This window comes from Sus scrofa, chromosome 6 (genome assembly GCF_000003025.6).
Source record: "Sus scrofa isolate TJ Tabasco breed Duroc chromosome 6, Sscrofa11.1, whole genome shotgun sequence".
Lineage (NCBI taxonomy): Eukaryota > Metazoa > Chordata > Mammalia > Artiodactyla > Suidae > Sus > Sus scrofa.
In genome coordinates this window covers 84,850,622-84,862,532 of record NC_010448.4, presented here as the reverse complement: position 1 = coordinate 84,862,532, position 11,911 = coordinate 84,850,622, and the positions used below count along the sequence as shown (strand labels likewise).

At 49.9% G+C, this 11,911-nt stretch overlaps 1 protein-coding gene across 3 annotated transcripts; it reads left to right on the top strand.

Annotated features, from left to right (window-relative positions):
* On the top strand, positions 4,461-9,751 carry IFI6 (interferon alpha inducible protein 6). Of its 3 annotated transcripts, none has more exons than XM_021095660.1 (5): positions 4,461-4,615; positions 6,616-6,716; positions 7,087-7,161; positions 7,242-7,391; positions 9,502-9,751. In XM_021095660.1, exons 2-5 carry the CDS (start codon positions 6,647-6,649, stop codon positions 9,606-9,608), a joined length of 402 nt encoding a protein of 133 aa, XP_020951319.1. In that variant the 5' UTR covers positions 4,461-4,615; positions 6,616-6,646; the 3' UTR covers positions 9,609-9,751. The 3 variants fall into 3 exon arrangements, with proteins under 3 accessions (XP_020951319.1, XP_020951318.1, XP_020951317.1); XM_021095659.1 differs by having other exon boundaries at positions 4,485-4,615; positions 6,604-6,716; XM_021095658.1 differs by having other exon boundaries at positions 4,508-4,615; positions 6,571-6,716.

The window sequence follows — 11,911 nt, the reverse complement described above, 5'->3', positions numbered from 1 at the left end:
ATTGTGGTGCAGTGGGAAAAAAATCTGACTAGGAACCATGAGGTTCTGGGTTTGGTCCCTGGCCTTGCTCAGTGGGTTAAGGATCTGGCGTTGCCGTGAGCTGTGGTGTAGGTCGCAGACACTGCTTGGATCCTGCATTGCTGTGGCTGTGGCTATGGCCGGCAGCCATAGCTCTGATTCAACCCCTAGCCTGGGAACCTCCATATGCCGCAGGTGCAGCCCTAAAAAGCCACACACAAAAAAAAAAAGTTTAAAGATTGCTTAAAAATGTCTGAGCTGACACAGAAACTAGGAGACGCAAACACAAAATAAAAATAGTTCTCTGGCTACAGCAGGGACTAAAGGAGCCGTGATATAGATGGAGTTTTTAGCCTAGGTCTAATGGGTTCCTAGAAGTTGACAGAATCCTTTCACTGATTCCATGATCTGTGGAGTAAAGTGTATTATGATAGGAAGAGCCGAGCAGAAGCTCCTGAAACTCCCTGAACTAGTCAGCGCTCTCCAAAGAAATAGAACCAATAGGATGTGTGCAGATATAGAAAGGGAATGGTTTATTTTAAGGAATTAGCTCATGCATCTGTGGAGCTGGCAAGTCCACCACCTGCAGGGTAGGCTGGCCGCCCGAAGACCTAGGGAAGAAGTAATGTTACAGCTTGAGTCCAAAGGCAGACTGCAGGCAGAATTCCCTCTTCCAAACAGGAGTCAGTCGTTTTTTTCTAAGACTTTTGACTGATTGAATGAAGCTCACCCACCTTACGGAGAGTAGTCTGCTTTACTCAAAGCCCACTGATTTTAAATGTAAATCTCGTGTAAAACTTACCTTCACAGGAACCTCTAGTGTAGCATTTGACCAAATTATCTGGGTGCTGTGGCCTAACCGAGTTAGCACACACAATTAACCATTGCACTGCCCTGCAGCTGATTTGTGCAGTATTATTTCTGATCTAATAATTTGGCTGAGCTTGGATTCCCCATCGTATCCCCATTCAATTCACCTGTCTGGGTTCCAGGAAAATAGATGGTGGATGATGGATAGACTACCGTGAACTTAACCTTGTGATAGCCCCAATCAGAGCTGCTCTCCTGGACGTAGTATCTTTCCTGGAGCATATCGTCACAACCTCTAGCACTTGTGTATAGTTATTGATTTAGCAAATGTTTTCTTTTCAATGCCCGAGAGAAGAGAGAGTCAAAGGCGGTTCGTTTGCCTTTACATCACGCTATGACAATGAGAGTAACTTCACTCTTTCCCTCAAGGCTTTGTGATTAGTCCAGCTCCCTGTTAAAGATGGTCTTCAGGGAGCTTGATCGCCTTGACATTCCACAGGACATCATATTGGTCCGAGGTATGGATGACATCATGCTCACTGGACACGAACAGGAAACAGTAAGGACCACGATTGCCACGGAGCAGAAGATAAATTGCATTCATGGTCCCGCCACATTGGGAACATTTTTAGGAGTTCAGTGGCTTCGGCCACTGAACACGTTATCTCACTTCACGTATCTCTTAGATAAAAGCAAGTGTTTGGTGGGTCTCTTTGGATTTCGGAGACAGAGTATATACCCTCAGAAGTACTTTGCCAACCCTTTGTTGGGTGACCTGGAAGGCTGCCCATTCTGAGGGGAGCTCAGATCAAGAAAGAGCTGTACAGCAGGTTCAGATCATAAAACAGGCAATGCTGCCACTTTGGATTATATGATCCTGCAGATACAATGTTGCTGGAGGACTCTAGTGGATGAAGTTTCTGTAGGGAGTCTCTGAAAGCTCAAAGAGGAGAGTTGCAATGAGAACCCCTAGGATTCTGGAGTAAGGCCGTACTGACCATGGTCCATTTGAATGAAAAGGTTCTGATGGGTCCCTGGGCCCCAGTAGCGTCTGAGCATATGATCACCAGCTATCAGGTGGCTGGCTATATATCGAAAGTTCAATGTTATCAGATGGGCACAGCAGCAATCCAATGTGATGGAAGTGGTGCATACAGGGCTGGGCTCAAAGTGCCAGAGGCATGAGTAAATCAAATGAACAAGCAGCTCAGACTCCTATGGCAACTAACTCTGTTGATCTGACCCTCCTCCTTTAACCTAGACCTATGGCCTCATGGAGGGTTCCCTAAAACCAACTGATGGAGGAGGAAGGGAGCAGAACCCATTTTACAGGTAGATATGTATAGGCACCAGCTGGAAGTGGACCACTCTATTGCAACCTCTGGCAGGGGTAGCCCGGATGGACAGTGGTCAATCCTCCTTGGGGGCAAAACCCTGAGCAATATACTTTGTCATTCCCTTTGTGTGGAGGAAGAGATAGTCTGAAGCACAGATGTATACTAATTCCTAATAAATGACAAATGGGGAGTTCCCGTCTTGGCTCAGCAGAAATGAATCTGACTAGTATCCATGAAGATGAAGGTTCAATCCCTGGCCTCATACAGTGGGTTAAGGATCTGGTGTTGCCATGAGCTGTGGTATAGTTCGCATACATGACTCTGATCTGGCATTGCTATGGCTGTGGCATAGGCCAAAAGCTACAGCTCTGATTTGACCCCTAGCCTGCGAACTTCCATATGCCGTGGGTGCGGCCCTAAAAAGACAATCAATCAACCAATCAATGGCAAATGGCTGGACTAGTTGGTCAAAGGCATGGAACAGAGAAGTGGAACTTGGGGAGTTCCCGTCGTGGCTCAGAGGTTAACGAATCTGACTGGTATCCATGAGGATGAGAGTTCGATCCCTGGCTCCGAGCAGCGGGTTAAGGATCCAGCATTGCTATCATCTGTGGTGTATGTCACAGATAAGGTTTAGATCTGGCTTTGCTGTGGCTGTGGTGTAGGCTGGCAGCGAAAGGTCTGATTCAACTCCTAGCCTGGAAACATCCGTATGCTATGGGTTTGGCCCTGAAAAGACAAAAAAAAAAAAGAAAAGAAAAGTAAAGTGGAACATTGGAGATAAGCAGATCTGTGTAAGTGGCATATAGATGGATTAACAGGAGTTAGTGAAAAGTATGCAGATCTTTGTGTCTCACATTTTTGCTCACCATTGACCTCCTACTGCAGATGAGGCTCTCCAGCCAGATGGTCAGATATCCCATCCTGTGGATGTCAGCCCGCCTGTAAACTTAGTTACCCTGCTACTTTGCAAAAGACTCATAAAAGGGTGGCCATGGTGGCAAGGATGGAGGCTATGAATGGACCCAACAACTTGGCATCCCTTTCACCAAGGCTGATCTAACAATGGCCAACAAATAGCCCACCAGCCAGCAGCAGGCAGCAGCATAGCAACATTGGTCAGAGAGAGCAGCCAGCACTGTGGTGGCAGGTCAGTTACATCAGTCCCCTTCCACTTTGGAGAAAGCAATGATTCATTTTCCTGGAATTGTTATGTACTCCAAATATGGATTGTACTTCTAGTTCTGCAAGCAATAATATCTGAAAGTTTAAAGAATACTCAATCTGGAGATCCTGTTGTGGCTCAGCGGGTTAAGGACCTGACATTGTGTTCCTGAAGATTCGGGTTCGATCCCTGGCCTGGCTCAGCGGGTTAAGGATCTGGCATTGCTGCAAGCAACAGTCACAGATACTGCTCAGATCCAGTGTTGCTGTGGCTGTGGTGTAGGCTGGCAGCTACAGCTCTGATTCCACCCCTAGCCTGGGAACTTCCATATGCCTTGGGTGTGGCTCTAAAAAGAAAAAAGAGAGAGAGAAAGGAAGAAAGAAAGAAAGAAAGCGCAATCCATTACCCAGGGCTAGAAGACCCATTTTAATGGCAAATTAAATGTGTGGCAATGGCCTCTGAACGTGGGCGTCACCGGTCTTACCATATACCCATCACCCAGAAGCAGCCAGCCTGAGAGAACAATGGAATGGAGTGATTTCATTTCCACAAGCTTTAATCTCCTCTGCAAAATAGGTCTGTACACAAATGACGGTAGTCACAAGACTTGTGGGATTGGATCTCTTTCCAGGCCCTTGTATGCAGCAAGTGCTCAATAAATGCAGGCATGATTATTACTTTGTTTTTTCAGGGACGCACCCATGGAATATGGAAGTTCTCAGGCTAGGAGTTGGATTGGAGCTGCAGCTGTTGGCCTACACCATAGCTCATGGCAACGCTGGCTACTTAACCCACTTAGCGAGGCCAGGGATCAAACCTGCAACCTCATGGTTCCTAGTCGCATTTGTTTCCACTGAGACACAATGGAAACTCTTGTGGGCATTATTATTAATTGACTCGAATTGTGAAAGACCTTGTGCCCCAAGAGGTGCTGGTGGTCTGGCTTCACTAAGCCCTGCAGGGCTGTGGACCCCACCCTAATGTGACCTGCTTTGAATACTCTTAGCTGTTTGGAAAGTCACTGGCTTGAATTATACTGTCTGGCCACTAAGCAGCTCAGCAGAGATATTGTCACTGAGCAGAGCTGTAGGGAGGAGACAAGACACTGTAGAACCCTGGAAATGGAAACTGAAACTGGAAACTTGACAGCAATTGGCCACTTGGGGAGGAGAGTTACAGCAGTGGGAAGGATTATAAAAATCCAGCCTGAGAGCCGTTATCTCACTGCTACTGCCATCTATCAGCAGGCTCCAGGCAAGAAGATTTCTTTTCTGCTCTCTTCAAGGTAAACCCAGAAGCTATAAGGTGTGGGTGTCAGGCTGCCTGCCTGTGAGCCTCAGGCCATGAGGGCCAGGATGCCCATTCCTCAGGGAGGCTACACCATTGAGTCCCCTTTAGTGTCCTGGACTAAGACTGGTCTGAGGGCATGGGTTGGTGGGCTTTTAGGGGTTGGGATGCTAAGCTGCAGGAGCTATGAGACTTCGCTTATAGGTGCCATGTCAACAGTATATGGCCTTAATCCTGTCCCTTTGACTCCTCATCTGTGAAATAAGGATCAAGCTACTTTACCTGCCCAAGGGACTGGATGATCTCTGAAAGCCCTTTATCCTAGGATCTACTGTGACAGTGAGTTTATCTTTGAGGATAGATGACAGGATCTGAAGTAAACCTCCAAAGTGTGGGTCTGGGCATCAGTCAATTATGGCTTTAAATCCTGATTCTGCTACAGCTGGGCAGGCCTGGGAGTGTTACTTTTCTGAGTTTGAGTTTCCTTATGTATAATACGTGGTTGAGAATAACGGCACCCGAGTTCCCGCCGTGGCACAATGGTTAACGAATCCTACTAGGAACCATGAGGTTGCAGGTTTGATCCCTGGCCTTGCTCAGTGGGTTAGGGATCCAGCATTGCCGTGAGCTGTGGTGTAGGTTGCAGACGCGGCTCCGATCCCAAGTTGCTGTGGCTCTGGCGTAGGCTGGCGGCTACAGCTCTGATTCGACCCCTAGCCTGGAACCTCCATATACCGTGGGAGCGGCCCAAGAAAATGGCAAAAGACAAAAAAAAAAAAAAAAAAGAATAACGGCACCTACTTCATGGGGTTGTTATGGGTATACATAACTTTGTGCCAGAAAGTGCTAAGTAAGTACTCAACATAGGGGAAATTGTTGGGGGTTTTGTTGTTGTTTGTTTTTAATTCAAGGAAAAAGCATTAAGCAGACAAAGATCACATTAGAGTTGGGGGGGATATGTGTTCTCCTATTTTGTAGTGTCATGGAAATAGCATAGGTTTTGGATTCTGACAGACCTGAGATGTGTCTAGGCTGCACAATTTGCTCTGTGACCTTGGGCTAGCTCCTTTACCCTCCTTTCTTTCTGAAAAACGAATATGAGATCAGTGTTTGGTGCCTGTAAATATTCAATGCATTGTAAGAATAAGTCTATCAGGAGTTCCCTGGTGATTCAGTGGGTTAAGGATCTGGCATTGCCACTGCTGTGGTTTGAGTCACTTCTGTGGTGCAGGTTGGACCCCTGGCCCAGGAACTTCCAAACTTCCACAGGCCGAGAATGCGGGGCGGGGGGCGGGGGGGGGGAGAAGTGTAGCAACAACCATTGTGTAGAAAATTCTGTGTGACAGGCACTGTTCTAAATGCTAGGGATACAGTGGTGAACAGTTTCAAAACTCACAGCCACCCAGCCAGAAATAGGTTCTATTAATACTCCCACCTTAGGGATAGGGAAACTGAGGCTCCAGGAAGTCCCAGGTATCCTGCTCAAGGCCAGACAAAGCCAATAACAGAAGCCACACTAATAACACTAGCTGACTCTGGTGAGTGCACACAACGTGCCAGGGACTGTGCCAGAAGAGGATTCAGCTCCTTCCGGTGTGGCAGGAACTGCTCCCTTTTTTTTTTTTTTTTTTTTTTTTTTGTCTTTTTTTTGCCTTTTCTAGGGCCGCTCCCTCGGCATCCGGAGGTTCTCACTACGCCAGAGCCACTGCGACGCGGGATCCAAGCCGCGTCTGCAACCTACACCACAGCTCACGGCAACAACGCCGGATCGTTAACCCACTGAGCAAGGGCAGGGACCGAACTCTCAACCTCATGGTTCCTAGTCGGATTCGTTAACCACTGCGCCACGACGGGAACTCCGCCACGCCTCCTTAAAGGGGTCCTGGGCTCAGTCCAGAGCATCTCACTGCTCTTTATGAACTCACTGCCAAAACGAAACGCAATACAATCCAGAGGGCGTGCCAGCAAAACGGCTCTGGGAACCAGGTCTCCTTCCAGGTCCGGTGATAAAGCCTTGCGTGGCGCCACCATGCGGCAGAAGGCGGTATCGCTCTTCTTGTGCTACCTACTACTCTACACCTGCGGTGGAGAGGAGACAGGTAAGGATCTTGGGGCACCTGAGCACTGTGGGATAAAGGAGTGAAGAGTCTCAGAATTCCTGAGGAGAGTTTCAAGATACCTGATTTAGAGATCCAGGCGTGCCACTGAACTAGAGGAGCTACTCCAATGGACAGCACGGGGTTGCGGTAGCCAGAGTCCCAGATTCGAATCCCTGCTTGTCAATTCCTCCATTCTCGGAAAACTGCTCATGCCAGTTCTGTGCCAGACACCGCCCCTTGGGAAAAGTCTCTTCCCTTCATGAAAGTTCTCCGTAATGGAATGGTGGCCCCACCGCTGGGGGTGGCTTGAGCATCAGGCACAGAGTAGGGGACTCTGCTCCCCACTCGGCTTTGTCCACTCTCTTTCCAGACAAAAGAAGACGCTCTGAGGACAACAGCAGCTCCGGGCTCTGGGGCACGCTGGCCTACATGGCCGTCGGAGGAGGTGGGTCTGGAGGGCGGGGAGCCCGGGGAGGGGGGCGGGCCCTGCGGCACAGTGTCCCTCACCCTCTCCTCTTCCTCCAGGGCTCATGGCCATGGCGCTGCCCGCTCTGGGCTTCACAACCGCCGGCATCGCCGCCAACTCTGTGGCTGCCTCGCTGATGAGCTGGTCGGCCGTGGCGAACGGGGGCGGAGTGCCCGCCGGGGGGCTGGTGGCCACGCTGCAGAGCCTGGGTGAGTGCAGGCGGAACCAGGGGCGTAGACACCAAGGCCAGGTGGCTCTCTTTACTGTTCTGAACCCTTTTCACAGGCTAACTCAGCTCTCCGAAGTGGGGATTCTTTCTTTTTTATTTTAATTTTATACTGGAGTATAGCTGATTACAATGTGTTAGTTTCAGGTGTACCGCAAAGTGATCCAGTTAATACATACATCTATTCTTTTTCAGATTCTTTTCCCTAGAGGTAGGGATTTTTTTTTTTCTCCACACCCAATCCCAGCCACAGCAGTGACGACTGCTGCTGATCCTTAACCCTGCGAGGCCACCAGGGAACTCCAAGGTGGGGATTCTTGTAATCCCTACCACACAGCAGGGAAACAGGCACTGGGGGATTAGGAATTCACTCAAATTCCAGCTAGTTAGCACCATAATGGGATTCAAACCCAGGCAGCCTGCCTTCTGTGTTTTCAGCTCCTAAAGTTGGGTGCCTGGCTAATGCTTTGGCCAAGTCCCAATCCTCATTTTCCTCTTGTGTTAACCAGGATAACCATCCTCAAGCTAACTTTTTTTTTTTTTTTTTTTTTGTCTTTTTGCCTTTTCTAGCGCCGCTCCTGCAACATATGGAGATTCCCAGGCTAGGTGTCTAATCGGAGTTGTTAGCCACAGCCACAGCAATGCCAGATCTGAGCATCGTCTGTGACATATACCACAGCTCACGGCAATGCCGGATCCTTAACCCACTGAGCAAGGCCAGGGATCGAACCCACAACCTCATGGTTCCTAGTGGGATTCGTTAACCACTGCGCCACGAGGGGAACTCCCTCAAGCTAACATTTTAGGAATCTTCTCAACCTCAGAGACCCAGAGTGGCAAAGAAATGTGGTGAAGCAACCCAATTCAATCTCACACTAAGTCTGGTCTTGCATTTTCTTGAACATCATGAAGGAGACAGATACAGAGCACAGAATGGTGCTTCCAGAAAACATGCATTCATTTCCCCCCTCCTGCTCCCTCTCCCTCTCTCTGAGGCCTCCAAAATCTTAGAGAAAAACTACCCCTGCCAAACTGCCCCTCTGCCTTTCTGAATGCTTCATCTTCTCTCTGAATCACAAAACCCCAAAGAATAAGCCCCAAAGGAAGACAAAGCCCTTCTCAGAGAGGGCAGAGTCAGCAGTGGGAGGCGAAGGATGAAGGCCAAGCTAGAAACAGTCCTGTGCTATGAGATAGTTATCCTCTCACATGTCACAGGGTTGGTACAAGGACGAAATATCTTGCTTGCAACCCCCCAGCACCCACAGGGAGGTCTCCATAAAGGAGGCTGTTAGCATTGCTAATAACGCAGTGCGGACAGGAAGAGAATGAGCTCTTATTTTTTTCCTTCTTTTCTTTCTTTCCTCCTTCCTTCTTTCTTCCTTCCTTCCTCCAGCACCTGCAGTGTATGGAGATTCCCAGGCTAGGAGTCAAAATGGAGCCCAGCTGCTGGCCTACATCACACCTCTGGATCCGAGCCACATCTGCAGGCAACTCCAGATCCTTAACCCACTGAGCGAGGTCAGGGAATGAACCCTCATCCTCACAGCCACATGTTGGGTCCTCAACCTGCTGAGCCGCTGGGAACTCTGTGTCTTTTTCATCTCTAAAAAGGAGTTCCCATCGCGGCACAGTGGTTAACAAATCCAACTAGGAACCATGAGGTTGTAGGTTCGATCCCTGGCCTTGCTCAGTGGGTTAAGGATCCGGCATTGCTGTGAGCTGGAGTGTAGGTTGCAAATGTGGCTCGGATCCCACATTGCTGTGGCTCTGGCATAGGCTGGCAACTACAGCTCCGATTAGACCCCTAGCCTGGGAACCTCTATATGCTGCTGGAGAGGCCCTGGAAAAAGCAAAAAGACAAAAAAATAAATAAAAAATAAAAATAAAAAAGCAGCTCTGATTTGAGAAGGCAAGTTAGTGGGGGCAGGGGTTCAGCGGTGAGGAGTAGGACTCCCTTTGCAGAAGGCTTCTCCCCTCTAGGGCCTCTCTTTCTCTATCTGGAAATGAAAAGTTTGAACTTAATATTTCCAGACCCTTGGATTCTCAGGCCTGGTGCCTGGACCCCAAGTGACCTGGCTGCATTTGTTTTACAGGGGCTGGCGGTGGCAGTGCCCTCATGGGCAAAGTTGGGGCCTTTCTGGGCTATACTGTCAGCAAGCAACTCGAAAGCAGAGGGGAGAAGACAGAGGATGAGCAGTAGCCAGCGGCTCCCTGGAAGCCCCTCCCTCCCCGTGCTCCTCCTCCTTTTTCCAGCTGTGGTTGAGCTTCCTCTGTCATACTTGGCAATGATCTAGGTCAAAAAACAAAACCAAGCAAAACAGAATAAACTTCTCTCAGAAAACACTCTGTCCTGCTGGGAGTCGCCTTTGCTATGAGAAGCCCAACGAGATCTGGCTCTGGTCTGCCTCCTCCACACTCCCGACCCCGCTTTCCCCCTAAAGCGCATCATACCTCCTGGAGCACAACCAGCTGATCTGGTCTCTGGGCCTTGGTGTGTTTGGTGCTCCAGGCCTCGAATGTCCTTAAGGACGCGCATAACCCAGCTCAGAGATCCCCTCCTCCTCCTGCCTCCCCCCCACACCCCGTCCCAGCATGAACGCTCAGGCTCCATTTCACAGGGGGCCTATTCTTGGTGATAGAAGCTTCCAGCTACTTCTCTGATTAGGCAGAGATGGAGAAGCCAGCTCTCTGTTCTCTGAAGAAGCACTCAAGTAGCCTCCCTCAGATGGAGAATATAAGGCCAGGTCTTTGCTTTGGGGAAAGCGTGTAATGGCAGCTTTGAGGGGACATGGCACAGCCTCCCTGCCCTTAGACAATTCTGGGGGCAGCGTGGACAGTTTGCCTCTGGAGCCTGCACGCCTTCTGAGGGGGAAGAGAAGGCCTACCCAAGCCCCTGGTAGGACCTGAGCTTTGGGAGGCCTGGCCAGTGAAGCAGAGGGCCAGGACCTTGGCGGGGGAAGGGCAAAGAGGCCCTGGAAGTCATTTGGCGGTAACATCAGCCTGGTTCTAGTCCTAGTGGAGAGAGAGTGAGACTCGTGCTGTGGTTCTGGTCTGTAAAGGGTGCGCCAGCCTCAATGCCAGTTTCCCAGGGAGTCTGCACCGGGGATGGGCTGCGTGTGAGCCACAAAAGCTGGTCACAAAAGGCCCAAGCCAGCTGTCCTCAGGCCCACTGCCCCCTAGTCCCACTTGTAATCCAGAATTTCTTCTTTGACGACAAATGTGGGAGGTGGAGGTGGGTAAGAGGCTCCATCCTGCTTTTGTTCCTGCCCCCGGGTCCAGATGGCAGTTGTGTGCCTCGGCTGACTTGCTGCAGGTCCCCAGAGAAGTGCTGTTTGTGGAAGCGGAGCACGGATGGTGGAGGCACCATCGGCACCTCGACCACTGTCTCCACAGCTTGGGTCCAAGAAGGGAAGCTGAGCTGTGTCCCCTGCCCTGACCATCACCATAGGACCTCAGCCGAGTCCTGCCTCACTTAGGGCCATCCACGGTGGGGCAGAGAGGCTCCTTCTGCCCTCAGAGGATGCGGGGTCTCAAGCAGCACTCTCTCCATGCCTAGTAATTGCACCCCAGCTTTTCTATAAAGTTGATATCCCAGAGGCAGAAATGTGAATCCCTCAGCTCCTTCGGGAAGGCACTACATCTAATTCATCTCCCCTCCCCAGCACCTGGCACAGGCCTGGCACACAGTAGGTGCTCAATGTATGTGGTAGACCTGAACCTGAGGTCAGTCCCCTCCCTTCAACCTGTCCCTTCATATTCCCCAAACTTCATGGAAAAGAGCAACTGGACCACTTGTTCTTTTCCTGGGGGACCCTTGATAATATCAGTCTGTCCCTGTCATGCAGACCTGGGAGAGAGGGACCTGAACCCTCTTTAACAGTGAGGTCAAGTACAACGCAGTGAGGTCAAGGGCCCTACCCTTCTAGTCAATATACTCTAGCACAGATGAGGCTGGGTTTTCAGTAAGGCAATGGGGCAAAGTAGTTAAGAATTTCCCTCTGGGAGTTCCCATTGTGGCTCAGCAGGTTAAGAACCTGACATAGTGTCCACGGGGATGCGGGTTTGATCCCTGGGCCCACTCAGTGGGTTAAGGATCTGGGCATTGCCTCAAGCTGTGGTGTAGGTTGCAGACGTGGCTCAGATCTGGGGTGGCTGTGGCTGAGGCGTAAGCTGGCGGCTGTAGTTCTGATTTGACCTCCTAGCCTGGGAACCTCCATATAACGCAGGTGAGGCTATTAAAAAGAAAAAAAACAAAGAAAAAAAAAAGGAATGCCCCTCTGGAGTCCTACAGACCCAAGTTCAAACCTGCCCTGCTGTCTCCTATCTTCCTGCCCTTGCATCAGTTCCTTCACTTCTCTGGGCCTCAGCTTCCGCCTCTGTAAACTGAGCATGATAATAGCATCAACTTCACAGGGTTTTTGTTATGAGATTAGATGAAATAATGACGGAGTTAATACCTTGCCTGGCACATAGTAAGCACTGAGTGAATGTCTCCTGTTATGA